The sequence below is a fragment of the Adiantum capillus-veneris genome, chromosome 29 (assembly GCF_014529385.1).
Source record: "Adiantum capillus-veneris isolate H3 chromosome 29, ASM1452938v2, whole genome shotgun sequence".
NCBI classification, from domain to species: Eukaryota; Viridiplantae; Streptophyta; class Polypodiopsida; order Polypodiales; family Pteridaceae; genus Adiantum; species Adiantum capillus-veneris.
The window spans coordinates 92,744,698-92,767,155 of record NC_140959.1 but is presented as its reverse complement, the minus strand read 5'-3'; the positions used below and the strand labels follow the sequence as shown (position 1 = coordinate 92,767,155).

General features: G+C 45.8%; 1 protein-coding gene across 2 annotated transcripts in view; it reads right to left on the bottom strand.

The window, feature by feature from the left end:
* The window catches only part of LOC147419598 (uncharacterized), a 57,851-nt gene that overhangs the window by 23,575 nt on the left and 11,818 nt on the right, over window positions 1–22,458 (bottom strand). For both annotated transcript variants that reach the window (XM_086505381.1, XM_086505380.1), the window contains exons 6-7: window positions 4,626–4,711; window positions 4,482–4,523 (exon numbers count right to left, since the gene is read on the bottom strand). In XM_086505381.1, coding sequence (XP_086361507.1) covers window positions 4,482–4,523; window positions 4,626–4,711 — 128 coding nt within the window. The remainder of the gene's footprint in view (window positions 1–4,481; window positions 4,524–4,625; window positions 4,712–22,458) is intronic.

Sequence of the window (22,458 nt, the reverse complement as noted above, 5' to 3'; positions counted from 1 at the left end):
AAAACGCCGATTTCAGCATCTGCGTTTTTAGCGCGTCGTCGTCGCATCGTCGCCGTCGTCATCGACGTAGAGTCAAAATTCAGCAGATAAAGATTTCCAGATTTCAGCCCTTGAAGTTTTCAAATTTCAGCCCGTCTCATCGTCGTCCTCATCGTCGGCAAGTCCAGAGATTTGTGCAATCATAAGTAGACCGCTCTCGCCATAGAGAGTGGGGCCTTCGGAGGAGGGTTTGACAACATTCTGGTGTCGTATTCTCTTCTCTCTCTATCTCTCAGTCTCATGCACTTCCATTCACAGTGTCCATTCACTTTGTTTGTGTCCGTTGCATTCTCTCACTAAAGGAACAGAAGGCTCTCCCTTCCGTAAGTAAAAGTAACCCTTGAGCACAGTTTGGAGCACTCATCTTGAGCAAAGTTCAAACATTCATTCCGCTGCACCTAACATTGGTATCAGAGCTTGTGTTCTATATCACTCAAGGAAAGAACCACAAGAAACTTTTTTTTCTTGTTGCAGTCGCACGAACCCAAGTTCGCTTGGGCGTGTCGATTTTTAATCGTGTTTTTTAAGAGTGACAAGAATCCCAAGAAAGAAGGGCTTGTCCAGCCTCCCCTTGTGCCTCTTTTCACTCATTGAGAGCGGACCATGCACTTAGCGGCCGGCCAATCGACATGAGGTGGGAAAAAGCAACCTTTGTGTGAGCGCAAGGCCGCCAAGGGGTGAGCCCGCAGAAAAGAGCACAACTCGGATGAAGAGAAGATCCTTCTCGAACACAGATTGCAAGCGAAAGAAGAACCTCAAGAACCCAAGAACTCAAGACCCACAAGAACCCAAGTTCCTCGTGAACTTAAGAACCCAAGACCACAAGAACCCACGACTTCAGTGGATGGTCATCACTCGAAACGGAATGGATACTTCGCTTAGAGGTGATGAGCATGAGAGAGGCGAAGAAGAATTTTCCCACCAGGAGGTTTTTCCGACCCTCCCTCTTTCCCATCGACGTCAAGGATTGCACTAAGTCCTATGGAGGCTTTCGACAAGATGGTGAGGGACATGAAGTTAGACCGCGAAGCACGAAAAGCACAAAGAGAAGCAGACAGAAAGGCCTACAAAGAAGAAATGGCAGCCATAGAGCGTCAGTACCACTTGGAAGAAAAAGAAAGTCAAGCCAAATTGGATCGCGAGAACAAAGAAAGAGAAGCACAATTTGATCGCAAGAACAACGAAAGACAAGCAGAATATGACCGCGAGAACAAAGCAAGACAAGAGAAGAGCGACCAACACATGAAAGAGTTCTTGCGACTCTTTTCTCAAGTGCATGCGCACTTTGCACAGAATCAGGAAAAGGAGACTCTCTCCGTCTCTGCTCCAAAGCATGACACACAGGATTTGCATGATGATGTGAATGACAATGATAAGCGTGATGATTTGGATGACAATGACAAGCATGAGGATTTGCATGATCAAGATGGATTTCTTACAAGTATGATGATTTGCATGAAGATGACGTGATTGTTCACAAGGATGATGAGTTGGTTGATGCTTTTTCTAGCGAAGCTAACCTGGTTGCAGATTCGATCAATCACGAAGGATCGATCTTGGCTCTCGAGCCTAGGTCCAAAGAACCCCTTCAAGAAGAACCGATCTTGGCTCTCGAGCCTCGGTCCAAAGAACCCTCACAGGAAGTATTATGTGTTCGCATGATCAGTAAGCACGCATTGATCAAGTGTTTTATTCGTGATCGTTTCCTGTATATTAGTCAGCATCTTTATGTGATCCCTTTTCATAGGCATACCATATTGTACGTTGAGCACGATTCACTCATGAATGAGCGCGGATGTATGCGGATTTCTCATGAAAAGCTGCAAAGTAAGCATGCATTGATCGAGTGTTTTATTCGTGATCGTTTCCTGTATTTTAGTCAGCATCTTTATGTGATCTCTTTTCATAGGCATGCCATATTGTACGTTGAGCATGACTCACTCATGAAGGAGCGCGGATGTATGCGGATTTCTCATGAAAAGCTGAAAAGTATGCATTCAAGGAAGTCACATTCCATGTCCATTGTCTCTTCCTTGGCATGACACAGTTTCCAAAAGAGCACAAGAAAGATTGAGCATCAAGCATCGGCATTTCCATTGTGTTTTGCATCAGTTGATTGATTTAGATCAGAAAGTCAAGATTCGACCCCATTGTTTGCGTGTGTTTAATGAACGGTTTGGCACTCCGTCTATTTGTTCATCTACATTGCATGCACAGTCTTTAGAGAAGCCGAGATTTTTTCCAGTCACTTTACATGGAATGGCTATGTTCATGTTTTTGTGTTGGAAGTGGTTTTAGGAATTTTCAGCCTCGGAGATTCTTGAAGAAGGTAGACACATGACTATGGACGAAGTGGAAGCATTGAAGATGACTTTGTGTCGCTTTCGGCACGGCCCAAAGAAGAAGGCGTTGCAGACCTTTATGAAGTTCAAGTATTGCACGACCCTCGCGTTAGAGTGGGCCGGCGAAAAGTCCTTTCCAGGATTCCGGATGCTGTTGGCGATCTCCCTCGACGCCATACAGTTCGGTACCAGTACCTCACTTTGCAAAGGAGGGGATGTCACGTGACACATCCAACCCTATGTGTCCGTGGACAAGCTATAGCATGATCAAGGTTCAGTTCAGTCAAGTCAGCTATAATAGGAAGTGATTTGGCACTTTTGTGAGTCTGTTCGTAGACCGTGCATGTCCAGACACTTAGTGTAGATGCATATCCTCTGGTTGCACACGGCATGATCATAAGCATTCCCATCAGAATCCATCAGAATCCTTCAGGGGAATTTTTTAGTGCATTTAGCCTATTTTCCCTATTTTTGACATTTTTCACTTATTATTTTTAAGTGACTTTTGTTAGAAAGTAGGTAGGGCAAATTGACTAAGTTTGTATATAAGCAAACCTAGACTAGCACTAATTGGCAAAAGAGGCAACAGGAGCACCTTGCTCAACAGGCAACTTCTTAGCAAGACCAACCCCCTCGACTACTCTGGCATTTTCTCCACAGAAAACCTAGCGTTTTTGCATCAGATCAGCCTTGGCGTTTGTGCACAGCACATCAGCCCCGGCGTCGTCAAGACACAGCAGATCAGCCTAGCATTTTGCATTTGCAGAACAACCGGCGACAGCAGCAGATTTTCAGCCCTAGCAATTTTGCATCTGCATTATACCCCAGCGTTTTGCAAATTCTCTGCGACGGAACCTCAAGAACCACCAGCGTTTTCAGTTTTCAGCCTTTAAACACCGCAGAAGAACCCCCGAACCTGGCAGATCTCACCTTCCCGCAGCAGTTCCTCGCCGCACGGTCAGTTTCCACAAGGTTTACAGTTTCAGCCCGGAAAACGCAGATTTCAACATCTGCGTTTTCAGCGCGTCGTCGCATCGTCGGCATTGCCGTCGTCATCGACATAAGAGTCAAAATTCAGCAAATAAAGATTCCCAGATTTCAGCCCTTGTAGTTTCCAGATCTCAGCCCGTCTCGTCGTCGTCCTCATCGTCGGCAAGTCCAAAGCATTGTAGAGATTTGTGCAATCATAAGTAGACCGCTCTCGCCATAGAGAGTAGGGCCTTCGGAGGAGGGTTTGACAACAATCTGGTGTCGTATTCTCTTCTCTCTCTATCTCTCAGTCTCATGCACTTCCATTCACACTGTCCATTCACTTTGTTTGTGTCCATTGCACTCTCACTAAAGGAACGGAAGGCTCTCCCTTCCGTAAGTAAAAGGAACCCTTGAGCACAGTTCGGAGCACTTATCTTGAGCAAAGTTCTAACATTCATTTCGCTGCGCCTTACAGCTAGCTTTTGCAGATCACATGCTTTTAGACTCTTAGCTTTTCATGCAACCTGCATTTAGGGCCAAGGGCCTTTAAATACGAGCTAAGGGCTCACTCTCTGGCATGCTTCCGCATGAAGATGCAGAGTAGTGTTGTCAACGTTGTACCAAGTTGAAACAATATAAAGAACACCGAAAGGGGCGCCACAGTTTTGGGCCAGTGCTCCCTTGGGGTGGAACTCCACTACTCCGTGTCTCGTGTGCACTGTATCTCTTTCCGTTCAGTTGTTTTGAAGCGTCTAAAGTCTGTTCAGTCCGTTCTTTTCCGTTGCCACAAGGTGCCCTCCCGTTACATGACACATACCCCACACACTTCCAGCTAGTAACACTTCTAGATTCATTTTACTATCTCTTTTTTTGTACCCAGACATGGTATCAGATTCACCAGTATCTAACGGTTGGTCTCATACGTCATTTTGGCCTTTTGAAGACGTTAATATATCATTTCATCTCATCTCATCTCGCAGTGGCTATGCATGTTGGGTAGTATGCGTATTAAGGAAAAAACCATCTTTTCTTTTTTAAACCCTTCCCATGCCGAAATATAATCGTGAGACACACATGTAGAATACTGGTAAAACATCACGCTTTCCTCTTTATATTAATAGTACTGACCTTGTGCAGCCAGTCAATGCAGAAGCCAAGCCCAAGAAGGTACTGCAAAGCCGATCAAAATTAGACACATTTAACAAAGGATTTCCAAGATATAGCTTTCAACCATGTCATTTACTGTATCAACTGATTAGAACAAACCCTTACCTTCCACCCAAACTTGTACCCCCTACTCGTCTGAACTGCTCAGGTGATTCTACCAGCAAAATGCTTACACCAGAGCCAATATTTATCTGTCATAAAGAATAAAATTGTGATCAAAATAGGTGTTCATTGTACAAATAACATAACGTGCGTGTGTGTGTGTGTGTGTGTGTGTGTTTACATATATTTATTTATTTATATTTACCATTATTGATATAGATATATGTATGTATACATAGATACTAATAAATGCATATCATCTAATATAAATCTACACTGATGTTAGCGAAAAGTTTGAAACGTGTCACAAAAGGAAGTGCGTTTCAAGCTACTGGTTATAATAAACACAAGGATGCTCAACCAACCTTGATGCTTCTTTGCAGTAGACGTACTAGTTGACAACAAAATCAAGTAAACTACATTCATTGTTGAATTTCAATTTGGGGTTGCAGTGTCCCTTTTAATACACCAGCCAGTACGTGGCTAGTACACTCCCCTCGGTCTCCTCAAACCACCCATGTTTGTTGTTAACAGTCAGGTTATATCCTACATGTTGCTTCCTCCGGACGAGCACCTGTACGGTGCAAAACACTTAGGAGATTGGATCTATTTTTCACTCCAAACGGTTTCATTCTGCTGACAGAGCATATTGAAATGTCAAATGACAATATCATGACAAATTTGAAAGCTTTAAAGTCTCTCTCTCTCTCTCTCTCTCTCTCTCTCTCTCTCTCTCTCTCTCTCTCTCTCTCTCTCTCTCTCTCTCTCTCTCTCTCTCTCTCTGTGCCGGAGGTGCGGCGACCACAGCAGAGCTCATACTCTCCTCACACCAGAGGCACACTGATTGACCGAGCGACTGAGCTCGGGAGATCCAGGCGCCCAGGGCTGAGGAGGACTACACAGAATCGGCGGAGACTACATCAGCGGATTGGGGTCACCCTGGCCCGATATGCACGATGCCCAGTCAGACTACTAACCATGGAGGAGATTGATGAGATCTGGCAGCGATCGATGATGGACTTCCAGCGATCGATGATGGTTCGCATAGACTTGATGTGGTGTAACAGACTTGGACACTCCAAGTCAAGAATCAACCGCGACAGCACCAAATAACCACTTCAAAACAATTCACAGATCACAATAGATTTGCACTGGCCCGGCGGAGTTCCGTGCCTAGAGATATTGGCCCCAAAGACTGGCGCCCCTTTCCGTATTTCTTTTTATATTAATCAGATCAAAGTACAAGAGAGTGGCTAGGGTTTCACTCTCAGACTCTGCGTCCAGATGCTCTGAGAAGTGAAGCCCTCACCACTAATTTAAAGGTTACAAGGGATGCCCAAAAGCAGAGCCCCAAAAGCTTCAAAATCAAAAGCCTAAAAATTAAAGCAAGGCTCTTTATCTCACAAGCTCTCTTGAGCTTTTAAAAATAAAGCAAAGGGTTTCTTCTCTCTCTCTCTCTCTCTCTCTCTCTCTTTCCCATTTGCGTGGAAAAGGCAGAAAGCATCGCCCAAAAGCTGTCAGCGCAAATTCCACCGCAATTTCCGGAATTTCGTACCAGCTGCCACGTCAGCATCCCGACAGATTTTAGGGTTTGCTGAAATTAGGGTTTCAGCCAGAATTTACGGTTTGCTGCAAATTAGGGTTTCTGGCAGTTTTTAGGGTTTGCAGGATTTTAGGGTTTCAGCCTGAAATTAGGGTTTCTCCGTAGCCACGTCATCACTTTGTGACATACCATTCTGTCTTCTCGGGAGATCAAAAATGAAATCCATTTCAATATTTTCCCAGGGGCGGGTGGGTATGGGTAAAGGCTACAACAATCCCTGTGCCTTATGCCTGTCAAACATGACCTTCTGGCATACTGCGCACAACTCTTCCACATCCTTTTTGAGTCTCGGCCAAAAGAAGTATCTCTCTACCCCCTTCATGGTGGTAGCAATGCCACGGTGACCTGAACACCCCTGTCATTGCAAACGAAGTTTGCCAATGCTCGGTGTAATGGCAACATCCCATCCGGGTGCCAGTCGAACTACCTCCGCCTGTGGCGTCAGTCTGTCGGGCGTAATTCCAAATCGAGCCTCCAATTCCAAGTGAAAAGAAGTTGGCCTTGGCTCCTTCAAAAGAGCTTCCTGATCCTTCACTTTGCCCCAAAAGCGGCAAAGTTTGTACTTTCATTCATTAGATTCGGTGCAGGTCCCACGCCATGTGGTACCAGTTCTGCTTTTCTATCTGCCTTTTCTGCCAGGTTCCTCAGCTGCTCTCGAACTCTCAGGCCTGTCGTCCTTCTTATCATTCTGTTCTTTCTGTGCCTTTTTAGGGCACTTCGCGGAGATATGTCCATGTTCCCCGCATCCAAAGCACTTCCCCTCTCTAATGAAGCAAGCTTTCTCCTGAGGAGTAAGCTTGGGTTGTGCATCCTTCTTCTCTAGGTTGCTCTTTTTCCTTCTACTTTCATTCCCAAAAGTCTATTCGACTCGTTGTGTCATGGCCTCATTTGTGGGGTAGGTCAGACTGCCAGAGTGAATGGCAAAGCCCCGCTTCGCATGACTCATCAACTCCTAAATAGAAGTTGACTTCTGTTCCAAGCAGTGATCTCGGATCTCTGTAGGTAGACCCAAGGTAAACCGCTCAATCTGTTCTCTGAACGAGATCTTCTTGAATGAAGAGGCAGCTAGAAAAGAGCTCCACAATCTTTCACAATAAGCATCGATTGTATCTTTCTTGGTCATCCGAAGATGGTTCCAAGCAGCTCGTACATCTCGTTCATATTCTTGCGTCAACCAAGAAGAAATAAAAAGCTTCTTAAATTTCAGCCATTTAACTGGCGCAGTCTTGTTTAAAAGAAGCGTGGACCACCAAGTACGAGCATTCCCCTTAAAGTAAGAGGCAGCTCTCCGAATCTTGGAGTGCTTTGAATAGCGTCCTTTGTTGCTAATTGGACTATTTTCTTATTTTTAATGATTAATTTCTTTTTCTAAGATATTTTATTGTGTACACTAAGAACTGTTAAAAGATTGTAGCTACAGGAAGTGCCATCTAGAACGGACAACTCTGATGTGTCATTTGATGGGTGACGGTAAACATCGCGAAGGAGTTTCCGTAATTTCGGTGGAAAGGGCCGGGTTACGAGTGCCCCTGATGCGTTACATGATGGGTGACGGGTGCATCATAAAGGGGGCATTCCGTAGGCTAAGGAGGAAATCCGAACTGAGTAAGAAAATACGCGTAAGAACGCAAGCACAAGAATAAAGATGGGTTCAAGGAAGCTTTTTACGAAAAGCAGGAACCTTCGCGGGAGGGCAGATGCTTTCCCCACGAGGAAGCTATGTCTGCATTGCATCTATGCCGTGTTCTGCACCCGGGGACGCCTGGAATGTGTTTGTGTAACATCGATTTTAACTCACTGAGTGGATTTTTTAAGTTTAAACAGGTTCACACTTTATTTTAAAGTTTGGCCGCCCACTTTTAAGTGGGCAGCCCTTTATTAATAAAATAAAGCAAAGGCCCCAAAATCCTACGCAAAAAGCTGTACGGACGGCTGAATTCAGCGATCTCTCTCTCTCCTCTCTCTAGGGGCACCAGGCTTTTGCTTTTCGGCTTCTATTCCCGCAGGGTGCAAGGGCCTATAAAAGGGCAGTTAGCGTTCCAATTTTCTACACGCCAGGAGCAGCAGGAGGAGTTAGCGCTGGGAATTTGGAGCAGTCATTGCGAAGGAAATTCAGCAAGTGTTCAGTGACGACGGAGTACGGAGGTCGCTTTTCCGAGCAAGGAGCGACAGGTATAATTTGTCAATTACGCATTGCGAGTTGTTGCTTTGTGTGGCTTGTTTTGCAGGAATCTCCCTCACGGGAAGTACGGTTTCACGCCTAAGTCCCTCACGGGAAAAGTACGGCCTCGTGCCTAAGTCCTTTACGGGAAAGAACGACCTTCGGGTCTAAGATTACAAAATGGAGGGGTTTCCTCGGGTTCTTGTGCTTGTATACGACTCTCCCTAAATAAAGAATACTCTTGACGGGGGGGAACCAACCCATCTTCTGGTCCCCAATACTGTGTCGATCTTCTTCTTTCTCTCACATTTGCAAAGTTATTTAATTTTCAGATTTTTAAGTGCTCATGTACGCTCCCGTCTTGTGACAGTGGTATCGGAGCTCGGACTCCTCTCTTTCTCTGCAAAGAAGGACAATTCCGGGAAGAACCATGTCGAGCCAAGGGAGAAGCGTTGAAGAGGAGCTTCAACAAGTGAGAGCTCAGCTTGCGGATTTGCAACAAGTCTTACTATTGCCAGATGTCCAAAAGCTCTTGGGCAGAATGAAGAGAACGAATGGAACCGATGCAGTCGGGCATCCAGACCACACTGTTGGCGTGAGACCACAGGAAGAAAGAGAAGAAGAACGTGCCGAGGTGCACAAAGGATCTTCGGATCGGAATGAACGGCCTACTCCAAGGAAAGGCCAGGAAAAAGCGCTCTCTTTGCTAGACGAGAGCAAGGACATCTCTATCTCATCTCCATCTTACTCTCCTGATTATACTTCTACTTCTCAATCGTCTCGCCAGAAGAAGGAAGCTGCTACTACTACTACCCTACATCAACCTAAAGATAAGCCTCGATTCAAGAAGCATGGTCGCAAGTCTCAACATCGCATGAGAGTCTTCAAATCGGGCGACAAGGACATCAAGTTCGAAACCTACAACGCACGAAGTAATATCTCCAAAGCACTGTCCTTCATCAGACAGTTTGAAGTCGCCTTTACCAATGGGCACTTCACAGAAAGATCCAAATTGCGCCATGTGGGGATGCACCTCAAGGAAACAGCAAGTAATTGGTGGTCAGCCAAGATTCTGGAAGGTTCTCAGGCCAGAACTTGGGAGAGATTCAAATCTGAATTTTATGAACAGTTTCTTCCGCCTGACTTCGAGCAGGACATACGGAAGGAATGGGACTAGCTCGCCCAGAAGGAACATGAGAGAGTAACAACCTATGTGGACAAGTATTGGTCGGTTCTTCTGAAGGTCACTCCCTTCATGAAGATCGCCGACGAGGAAAAGAAACGAAAGTTCGAAGCGGGTCTCCAACCGCAGCTTCGAAAGAGTATGAAGGTGTATCCGCATGACACTCTTCAGAGGATGATGGAGTCAGCAATCATTGTTGAGGATTTGCACTCAACTGGGACGCCCAGAAAAATGGAGCATAGCACTTACCGTGCGAGACAATTAGGGGTCATGTTGACCAAGGGGGCCAAGGAAGGAAACGTCCTCCATCTAGGGACTATGATCATTCTAAGAAGCCAGAGGGCAATGGCAAGCGAACTAAGTATCTCTCTCCTACTCAACTTCAAACTTTCAGAGAGGAAGGAAGATGCTTTTACTGTGGCGAGAAAGGACATATGAAACCGGATTGCCCGCTAAAGCAGCAACGGCAAGAACACGCCCCTACGAGGCAAGATAAAGCAAGGAAGGAACCCGCTCCACCAAGCTCGAACTCAATTCAGATGTTCAAGGAAACACAGAAACGGAGAAAGGGAAGCGTCAACTTCTGAAGGGCTGGGGGTCTTTGAACAACCAACGAGTACTGATTCTTTATGATCCAGGATCCATGGATAACTTCATCTCCCTGGATACTGCGGAATGTTTGTGCCTCACACCGGCTCACCTTGGCACACCGGTTACATCCGGATCGGCATTCGAGGGGTTGACAACCAATGCAACTCCCGTGCAAGGACAGGTCAATCTTCAGATTGGTGAGTACAAGGACCGCGAATCATTTTTGATGGCCCCCATCGAGGGATGTGATATCATCTTGGGTATGCCATGGCATTTCCACATGACACCTGTCCCTGATTATGTGGAAAAGACCCTCACCTTTGATCATGGGGGTAAGAAAATAAAGATTCATGCTGATGTAGGAGATTGGCAGTTCCCAATTGTAAGTCATATCTCCATTAAGAAAGAAATGAAGAAGTGTGTTTCTGCTTACTTGATTTTTGCACGTGAGAAGGATAAAACTCACCTTGGCACACCGGTTACATCCGGATCGGCATTCGAGGGGTTGACAACCAATGCAACTCCCGTGCAAGGACAGGTCAATCTTCGGATTGGTGAGTACAAGGACCGCGAATCATTTTTGATGGCCCCCATCGAGGGATGTGATATCATCTTGGGTATGCCATGGCATTTCCACATGACACCTGTCCCTGATTATGTGGAAAAGACCCTCACCTTTGATCATGGGGGTAAGAAAATAAAGATTCATGCTGATGTAGGAGATTGGCAGTTCCCAATTGTAAGTCATATCTCCATTAAGAAAGAAATGAAGAAGTGTGTTTCTGCTTACTTGATTTTTGCACGTGAGAAGGATAAAACTAGTGGGGATTCACTCTCTAGTTTGGAAATTAAGCGTTTTCAATTTATTGAAAAGTACAAAGATTGTTTCACGGAAACACTCCCTGATAAACTACCTCCGGTACCGGAAGATCACCGCATAGATCTCATACCGGGTAGCTCGCCTCCCAATCAACCCCCTTATCAGGTGAGTCTTGCTCAGCTTTGAAGCAAGTCAACGAGCTTCTAGAGAAAGAGTTAGTACGGCCAAGTGCTTCACCCTACTGCTCTCCAGTTCTACTGGTACAGAAGAAAGATGGCACGTTTCGAATGTGCATAGACTATAGGTCTTTAAACAAGATCACGGTCAAGAATCGCTTTCCGATCCCTCGAATTGATGATATACTTGATAAGTTGCAGGGTGCAAGTGTCTTTAGTCGCATAGACTTAAAGAGTGGGTATCATCAAATACGGATCGCCCCTGAGGATGTCCATAAGACTGCTTTCCGCACAACCTTTGGACTATATGAATTTTTGGTAATGCCTTTCGGCTTGACCAATGCTCCTGCGACGTTCAATCGCATGATGGACCGCATTTTCAGCCCGTATCGAGCTTTTACGGGAGTATTCTTTGACAACATACTCATCTTCTCTAAGTCAGAAGAGGAACATCGGAAGCACTTGGACCTAGTGTTTCAAGAATTACGAAAGCATGAGTTGCATGTGAATGCAAAGAAGAGCGAGTTCTTTCTCTCAGAGATACACTATCTCGGCCATATAGTCTCTCACAGTCAAGTGAGTATGGATCCTGCCAAGATCCGAGTGGTAGAAGATTGGCCTATTCCCACTACGGTACATGATGTACGTAGCTTCCTGGGATTATGTTCGTATTATAGAAGGTTTGTCCGAGGATTTGCCCATGTAGCAGGACCACTTCATGATTTGACAAAGAAGAAGATCCCTTTCAGATGGGGTCGAGACAACAAGGAGCTTTTGATCGGCTCAAGTACTTGCTAAGCCATGGACCTATTTTGATAGTGCCTGACTTGAGGAAACCATTTGAGGTTCACTACGATGCTTCAGGTGATTGCATCGGAGCAGTGTTAAACCAAGAAGGCCATGCAGTGGCCTACAAAAGCAGACGGCTTAAGGATGCAGAGTTGCATGCATCAATCTACGAAAAGGAACTCACGGCTGTGATTCACGCCTTATCCAACTGGAAGCACTATCTTCTAGGAGCGGATTTTGTTATCAAAACTGATTACCAGAGTTTGCGGTATTTTCTTACGCAAAGGAAACTATCTGAGAAGCAGATGAGATGGGCAAACTTTTTGTCTATGTTTCACTTCCAAATCCTTCACACGGCTGGGAGTAAGAATGTGGTTGCAGACGCACTGTCTCGGCGACCAAGGGTGAACGCTATCACTTCGGTGTATCACCAAGAATTAGAATCACTACCGGATTTGTATCCGAATGATCCAAACTTCTTCACCATCTGAGGAAAGCTACAGCGTGGAGAGAATGAGTTCCCTTATTCTATTCGGGATGGTTATCTCTACCACCATCAGGCCATTTGTGTTGCAGAACCATTAAGAAAGAAGATCATGGATGAAGCACACGCTTCGCCTTATGCGGGTCATCGGGGTATTCTCCCTACGACCTTAGCAATGGAAAGATATTTCTTTTGGCCTAGCCTTAAAGCAGACATTGATAAGTATGTCAGGGAATGCTTGGTTTGCCAAAAAGTGAAGTATGATCGGCATAAGACGCCTGGGTTGCTACAACCTTTGCCTGTGCCTAATGAACCTTGGGAAAGTATTGCCATGGACTTCATCATGGACCTCCCTAGAACTCAGACTGGAAATGACGCGATCTGGACCATTGTGGACAGGTTTAGCAAGCAAGCACACTTTATACCAGTCAAGAAAACGATCAAAGCAGATCATATGGCTAGGGTCTTTCTAGCACAGATCTTTAAGCATCATGGAATGCCTAAGTCTATTGTGAGTGATCGAGATCCTCGCATGACAGGAAATTTTTGGCGTGCCTTGATGGATAATCTTGGTACGAAGTTGAATTTTTTGTCTGCCTACAATCCTCAAACGGACGGGCAAAGTGAGATAGCCAATTCCACAGTATTGGATATGTTAAAAGCTTATGTGTCAGACCGGCAATCTGACTGGGAGAAATATTTGCCTCTTGTCGAGTATGCGTACAACAATACCATACACTCATCGACAGGGAAAGCACCTTTTGAGATTCTCTATGGTAAGCCTTTGCTTCCATCAATCCTTTTAACTAAGGATAAGATCTTTGCAGCAGATGAATTTGTCCGGGATTTGGACACAGCCTATGGGCAAGTTAGGAGAGCTATTCTACGCTCTCAAGAAAAGCATAAGAAAGCTGCAGACAAACACAGGAGGAATCTAGACTTAACAGTCGGACAGTTAGTCTTACTCAAGTTTGAGAAGGCAAGACTTAAGAAACAAGCGTCTCATAAGGAGAAGGTGGTAAAACTTTCTACCTGTTATTATGGGCCGTTTAAGATCACTAAGCAAGTGAATGATGTCACATTCCGATTAGAGCTACCGCCTAATTGGAGGATCCATAATGCTTTCCATGTCAGTTTACTCCGGTCGTATGTGGGACCGCCTCCAAGTCAGCCTAGTGCTGAGGAACCTCCTAAGGTTGAGGAAACAGAAGAAATACTCCAACCGGAGCAGATAGTAAGTCATCAGGAGCGGCCCCTCAAGTCCGGAAAAATAACACGGAAGTATTTGGTTAAGTTTAAGAACTATTCGAATCTAGATGCTCAGTGGATGACGCAGGAGGAATTAGCAGCTTATCCCGAGAAACTGGAGGTATATGTTCAAGCACTACAGTTGAGGTCAACTGTTTAGAAGCCAGAGGGATGTTGCTAATTGGACTATTTTCTTATTTTTAATGATTAATTTCTTTTTCTAGGATATTTTATTGTGTACACTAAGAACTGTTAAAAGATTGTAGCTACAGGAAGTGCCATCTAGAACGGACAACTCTGATGTGTCATTTGATGGGTGACGGTAAACATCGCGAAGGAGTTTCCGTAAGTTCGGTGGAAAGGGCCGGGTTACGAGTGCCCCTGATGCGTTACATGATGGGTGACGGGTGCATCATAAAGGGGGCATTCCGTAGGCTAAGGAGGAAATCCGAACTGAGTAAGAAAATACGCGTAAGAACGCAAGCACAAGAATAAAGATGGGTTCAAGGAAGCTTTTTACGAAAAGCAGGAACCTTCGCGGGAGGACAGATGCTTTCCCCACGAGGAAGCTATGTCTGCATTGCATCTATGCCGTGTTCTGCACCCGGGGACACCTGGAATGTGTTTGTGTAACATCGATTTTAACTCACTGAGTGGATTTTTAAAGTTTAAACAGGTTCACACTTTATTTTAAAGTTTGGCCGCCCACTTTTAAGTGGGCAGCCCTTTATTAATAAAATAAAGCAAAGGCCCCAAAATCCTACGCAAAAAGCTGTACGGACGGCTGAATTCAGCGATCTCTCTCTCTCTCCTCTCTCTAGGGGCGCCAGGCTTTTGCTTTTCGGCTTCTATTCCCGCCGGGTGCAAGGGCCTATAAAAGGGCAGTTAGCGTTCCAATTTTCTACACGCCAGGAGCAGCAGGAGGAGTTAGCGCTGGGAATTTGGAGCAGTCATTGCGAAGGAAATTCAGCAAGTGTTCAGTGACGACGGAGTACGGAGGTCGCTTTTCCGAGCAAGGAGTGACAGGTATAATTTGTCAATTACGCATTGCGAGTTGTTGCTTTGTGTGGCTTGTTTTGCAGGAATCTCCCTTTTACAGGAAGTCCCTCACGGGAAGTACGGCTTCGCGCCTAAGTCCCTCACGGGAAGTACGGTTTCACGCCTAAGTCCCTCACGAGAAAAGTACGGCCTCGTGCCTAAGTCCTTTACGGGAAAGAACGACCTTCGGGTCTAAGATTATAGAATGGAGGGGTTTCCTCGGGTTCTTGTGCTTGTATACGACTCTCCCTGAATAAAGAATACTCTTGACGGGGGGGGACCAGCCCATCTTCTGGTCCCCAATACTGTGTCGATCTTCTTCTTTCTCTCACATTTGCAAAGTTATTTAATTTTCAGATTTTTAAGTGCTCGTGTACGCTCTCGTCTTGTGACATCCTCCCGTGAAAGCGATGTGAAACTGCTAAATAAAAGACAAAGCCTTCGAAGCATCTGAGTATCCTGAAAAAGTATCAAACTTGATCGAGTGCCCACCTTCCTTTAACTCTCCAACTTTCTTGCTTTTATCTTCGAGAAAGTCATACTGGTTGGCTTTGTAAAAATTCTTCTTGTTCGCATAAAAGTTTCCGTCATCGGAATCTGAGCTGTCTGTAGACGAGTCCTCAGTAGAACTGTCAGTCTCTGGGCGAGATGTAGCCTTCTTTGCCTTTTTCTTGCCCTTTCCGAAGCTTTGTTTCTTGCTTCGCTTTTTACCTTTTCTGTCTTCTTCGCTAGGAGAACTGTCAGAAGAAGAAGAAGAATAAGAACTGGGTACTCCTTCAAATCGAACACGCTTCTTCTGTGTCTTTGCCTTGTCAAAAGTAGACTGACGACCCAAATATCCCGGGAAGTCAACGCTTTTCTTTTGCTTTATTGCCGTGCTTTTTGGCTTTCTTTTGCGCGTCAAAAAGCTGATCAATCTGTGCATCAACCACCTCTTCTAATTCCTTCTCTGAATATTTCTTGTGAGCATAAGGTTTCTTGAGAGTGGGTGTAGTGGTTTTCTCCCATTGCTTACGCACTTCTTAAAAAGAAGTCTGGCTCATATATTTTGCAAATTTTGGGTCCTTCGCAAAATTGAGCGTCATCTTCATTGCATCGCCGATCAACTGGCGACGCTCCATCTCTCGCCGCTTCGCCTGAGTAGGCCGAGGCGGGCCATACTCTCTGTCTCAATCTTCGTTGTGATCCCAGCCCGCATCTCCAGATGCAGAGGGAGTCGACTAATCCTTGCATGAAGCCATAGGTGCCGCGGAAAAAAATCGGGGATCGGATTTCCCGTAGAAGAGAAATCGGCCGAGCTCTGATACCACTGTAACAGACTTGGACACTCCAAGTCAAGAATCAACTGCGACAGCACCAAATAACCACTTCAAAACAATTCACAGATCACAATAGATTTGCACTGGCCAAGCGGAGTTCCGTGCCTAGAGATATTGGCCCCAAAGACCGACACCCCTCTTTTTATATTAATCAGATCAAAGTACAAGAGAGTGGCTAGGGTTTCACTCTCAAACTCTGCGTCCAGATGCTCTGAGAAGTGAAGCCCTCACCACTAATTTAAAGGTTACAAAGGATGCCCAAAAGCAGAGCCCCAAAAGCTTCAAGATCAAAAGCCTAAAAATTAAAGCAAGGCTCTTTATCTCACAAGCTCTCTTGAGCTTTTAAAAATAAAGCAAAGGGTTTCTTCTCTCTCTCTCTTTCCCATTTGCGTGGAAAAAGCAGAAAGCATCGCCCAAAAGCTGTCAGCGCAAATTTCACCGCAATTTCAGGAATTTCGTACCAGCTGCCACGTCAGCATCCCAGCAGATTTTTGGGTTTGCTGAAATTAGGGTTTCAGCCAGAATTTACGGTTTGCTGCAAATTAGGGTTTCTGGCAGTTTTTAGGGTTTGCAGGAATTTTAGGGTTTCAGCCTGAAATTAGGGTTTCTCCGTAGCCACGTCATCACTTTGTGACATGTGGGGGCCTTTGAGGACAGCTTCAGAGACGGAAACATTGTTTTCTACTCAGAGACTCATCGGACTCCAGGACAGTTGATGCCGCATATATCAGGATACAGATGGGAGACAGCTTGCTAGACATGCACCAAATCTGAGCATGGGACTAGAGGATCAGGATGTGTAGCAGTTCTTTTCAAAGAGGAGCTCCAGCCACTACTGCACATAGTTCGGAGAGATGATCAAGCCAGATACATGTGGGTGAGGCTAAGGGCAGAGACTGGATGTTTTTCTCCCAGCACTTCAGTATATGCTTCATCCAGAGGACAGTCTCCTTACTCTGTACTTGATGATGATATTTGGGAGTTCTCTAGGGATGGAGACATCATACTATTGGGGATTTCAATGCCCGTACAGGCAGTTCACAGACGGTTTTCTATGACACCTCAGATGAGATGCTCAGAGAGCTAGAGCCAGAGGAGATGGGGCTAGAGAGATGCTCACACGACAGAGAGCATACAGAGTATGGGAGATGACGACTACTCACAGTTTAGCCATACTGAATGGCTTATCAACATTCCCATCATCTACACGTTTTACTTGTTTTCCACACAGACATGGGGCCAGTACTATAGACTATGTTCTAACACATCCGAGCTTTATCTCTCACATTCAGGATTTTACAATGGAGCCCAGGCCTGTTGAGATAGCAATCGATCATGCACTTTCCTACATCTCAGGCCTCACGGGGTGGTAGACGTCCACGCTATACTTTTACACCAGAGGCTGACTCAGTCTATGCAGAGGAGATACGTAGACTTTTATGCACATCAAAGCCAGTATACAAAGTGGAGGAGATCACATCTATGCTGACAGTGACATTACATGGGGCAGCGACAGAGGCATACCCACACACTCAGCCTGGTCAGAGACGTTCTTGGCACATGCCTAAGAACAGCTGGTATGATGAGGAGTGTCGACAGAGGAGAGCTCAGATCTAGCGGGAGCTTGCATTGGGAGTGATCACCTATAGACAGTCTCGTATTGATACAGGACGACTAGTACGACGGAAGAAGCGAGCTTTCTTGGTCCAGATGAAGCAGGATTCATATCAACTCTTCCTTTGTAGAGATTCAGGAGAGGCTTGGCGTCTATTCCATGAGCAGTCTCCTCCACCAGTGATTACTTCTACGGAGATATGGGGGCAATATGCAACGTCATTATACAATGTCCCTGGACAGCCACCACTACCAGATCCACCATAGCCATGTCCGGCTACGAGCACCTTCTTTACCACTGAGATGGTAAAGGAGACCATTGACAGGATGAAGACTAGACGGGCACAGGATCATGAGGGTTTGGTAGCAGAGCACATTATACATGCTGGGGACTTGTTGGAAGAGATGCTTGCACGGTTGTTCAACCGTGTCATGTGCGAGGGCTTTCCTGAGTCTTGAAGATTGTCTACTATTGTACCTATCTTCAAGACAGGATGTTAGGTGCAGCGGAATGAATTTTTGAACTTTGCTCAAGATGAGTGCTCCGAACTGTGTTCAAGGTTCCTTTTGTTCTTATGGAAGGGAGAGCCTTCTGTTCCTTTAGTGAGAGAGTGCAATGGACACAAACAAAGTGAATGGACACAGTGAATGAAAGTGCATGAGATTGAGAGATAGAGAAGAGAATACGACACCAAAGACGTTGTAAAACCCTCCTTCAAAGGCCCCCACTCTCTATGGCGAGAGCGGTCTACTTATGATTACACAAATATCTACAATGCTTGGACTTGCCAACGATGTCGACGACGATGAGGACGACGACGAGACGGGCTGAAATCTGAGAACTCTAAGGGCTGAAATCTGCAAATCTTTATCTGCTGAATTCTGACTCTATGTCGGGGACGATGTCGATGACGACGGTGCGACGACAATGGGCTGAAAATGCAGATGCTGAAATCTGTGTTTTCCGGGTTGAAACGGTAAACCTTGCGGAAACTGACCGTGCGGCGAGGAACTGCTGCAGGAAGGTGAGATCTGCGAGGTTCGGGACTTGATCTACGGTGTCTAAAGGCTGAAAACTGAAAACGCTGGTGGTTCTTGATGTTCCGTCGCGGTGAATCTGCAAAACGCTGAGGTTGGTCTGCAAATCAAAAACACAAGGGCTGAATTTTGTGCTTCTGCAAAAACGCTAGGCTTCTGCTGTGTCTTGTTGTCGCCGGGTTGGTCTGCAATGCAAAACGCTGGGGCTGATCTGCAATGGAGAAAAACGCTGGCTGTCCTTGGTTGAAAACGCTAAGTCTCCTGGCGGGGGGGGGGTCTCGCTGAGAAGTTGCCTATTGAGCAAGGTGCTCCTGCGGCCTCTTCTGCCAATTAGTGCTAGTCTAGGTTTGCTTATATACAAACGTACTCAATTTGCCCTACCTACTTTCCAACAAAACTCACTTAAAAATAATAAGTGAAAATTGTTAAAAATAGGGAAAATAGGCTAAATGCACTGGAAAATTCCCCTGAAGGATTCTGATGGATTCTGATGGGAATGCTTATGATCATGTTGTGTGCAACTAGAGGATATGCATCTACACTAAGTGTTTGGGCATGCACGGTCTGCGAACAGACTCACAAAAGTGCCAGAACACTTCTAAATCTAGACTGACTAGATGGACTGAACCCTTGTCGTGCTGTAGCTTGTCCACGGATACATAGGGTTGGATGTGTCACGTGACACAGGAGACCCCACAGTGCCGGGAATTACCGTACTATCATGGTAGGACACACATTGGCACGGTTGTATGCATCCATCCTTGAGTATAGGCTGAGCAAATGGGCTGAGATTATGGGCATACGGGCACCTGGACATGCTGGTTTCAGGAGGGGTTTCTCCACGCTGGATCATGTCTTTACACTCAGAGCTATCATTGAGGAGGGTCGAGCACATGGTAGACGCATATATTGCAGCTTTGTGGACTTCCGCAAAGCTTTTGACACAGTACCGAGGGCCAGATTGATGCGCCGACTTATGGAATTGGGGGTACCCACAGAACTGATATGGGGGATTATGGCATTGTACAGTTCAATGAAGGGTCATGTACGCACACCACAGGGGATATCTGACATAGTTCACTCCACTATTGGAGTGAAACAGGGATGCCCATTGTCCTCTACTTTATTTGGTATGTATGTTGATGAGGTCTCTGATTATATTGACGGAGGAGGAGATAGAGGTGCTCAGCTTGCAGGGGCATGGATCCCTCTTTTATTGTATGCTGACGATATCGTGTGGATATCAGACTCACCAGAGGGTATGCAGAGACATTTGGACGCATTGCATAGTTTTGCAGGGGATAGTGGATTGTCTGTAAACCTTGGTAAAACCAAGGTCATGGTATTTAATACCACGCCACAGTGGGTCAGGAGATCAGCACCTACATTCACATATGGTCAGGACAGTATGGAGTACACTGATGCATACACGTATCTTGGGGTGGTCTTTGGTGGACCGAGGTTCACACTGAAAGTGGCAGCAGACACTAGATTGACTCGTGCCTATGCAGCCCTAGGAGGTTTAGTCTTTAGAGAGGATTTGTTCGCAAGTTCAGTTCCAGGAACCTCAAACAAATCTCTGGCTCTTCGACACTTTGGTCGGTTCAATTATGCACTACGGGGTTCACGTTTGGGAATTATCTGTTGACAGTGCTGGATGGAGTAACATGGAGAGGCCCTTGGTATCTATGATTTCTAGGCTGATTAGAGCCAAGACCTCAGTTCCACATGACATCATACGAGCAGAGCTGGCTGCCCCACCCATGGAGATTGAGGCACTTACCAGATCAGTATCATTTGTACACAGCTTATGGGACACCACCAAGGACAGATATGCTAGGCTTGCTATTGAGTCATCCAGACAGCTGGCATTACAGGGAGATACATCATGTTGGTATGCACAGATGAGCTCATGGTTTCAGAGGCATGGTTTCTGCATGGACAAGCTGCCCCCTTTCCAGTATTCTCTTGATGCACCATCTTTGGCTCTTACAACTAGACTCATCCGGCAGGATCTTATCCAGCTTGATACCAGGAGGGCATGGATGGAGCCATCACTTGAGTTGGGTACGAAGAGGGCTTTCTATATAGAGCATCTTCTCCAACTCACGGATTTGTCACATGGCCCAGCTACATGGACACACATCTATCTCATGGGTTACAATTGTGCCATAGGCCAGATACGCACATCTTCACACCAGCTTGGGATTGAGGCAGGTAGATTCAGAGGCATACCAGCAGACAGGAGGATATGCCAGTTATGCCATGCAAAGCCAGAGACAAAGTTTCACTTCATATGTCCCTGCACAGTCTACTATGAGATTCGGGGACGCTTTCACTATCTATTCAGAGATGGTTTTGACTCGTTATGTAGAGTCATGAGATATTAGGATCAGAGATGTAAGGTGCAGCGGAAGTGAATGTTGAACTTTGCTCAAGATGAGTGCTCCGAACTGTGCTCAAGGGTTCCTTTCACTTACAGAAGGAGAGCCTTCCGTTCCTTTAGTGAGAGAGTGCAATGGACATAAACAAAGTGAATGGACACTGTGAATGACGGTGCATGAGACTGAGAGATAGAGAGAGAAGAGAATACGACACCAGAATGTTGTCAAACCCTCCTCCAAAGGCCCCACTCTCTATGGCGAGAGCGGTCTACTTATGATTGCACAAATCTCTACAATGCTTGGACTTGCAGACGATGTCGACGACGATGAGGACGACGACGAGACGGGCTGAAATCTGAAAATGCTAAGGGCTTAAATCTGCAAATCTTTATCTGCTGAATTCTGACTCTATGTCGATGACGGTGTCAATGGCGACACCATCATCGACACCGTCAGAAACTGTAAAGCTGAAAATGCAAATGCTGAAATCTGCGTTTTCCGGGCTGAAACTGTAAACTTCGCGGGATTTGACCGTGCGGCGAGGATCTGGTGCTGCGGGAAGGTGAGATCGCGAGGTTCGGGGGTTCTTCTGCGATGTATAACTGCTGAAAACTGAAAACGCTGATGCTTCTTGGTGTTCCATCGCGGTGAATCTACAAAATGCTATGCTGAAGCAAAAACGCTAGGGCTGAAAACGGTCCTGCTGCTGCCGGTTGTCCAGCAAATGCAAAACGCTACGCTTCTTGATGGGTCTTGCTGTTGCCGGTTGTCCTGCAAATGCAAAACGCTAGGCTTTTTGATGGGTCTTGCTACTGCCGGGGCTGATCTGTTGTGCACAAAACGCCAGGCTGCCTGTAGATGAAAACGCTAGGTCCTTGCAGATGCAAAAACGCTAGCCCTGCTGATGTGGGGGGTCTTGGTGAGAAGTTGCCTGTTGAGCAAGGTGCTCCTGCTGCCTCTTCTGCCAGAAAGTGCTAGCACTAGGTTTTCTTATATACAAACTTAACAAAATTGCCCTACCTACTTTCCAACAAAAGTCACTTAAAAATAATAAGTGAAAAATGTCAAAAATAGGAAAAATAGGCTAAATGCACTGGAAAAATGCTACTCATGGAATCTAATTGGAATCTGATGGTCATGTTGTGTGCAACCAAAGGATATGCATCTAATCTAAGTGTCTGGACATGCACGGTCTACGAACAGACTCACAAAAGTGCAAGATCGCTTCCTATTCTAGACTCACTTGACTGAAGTGAACCCTGGTCATGCTGTAGCTTGTCCACGGACACATAGGGTTGGATGTGTCACGTGACATCCCCTCCTTTTCAAAGTGAGATACTGGTACCGAACTATATGGCATCGAGGGAGATCGCCAACAATATCCGGAA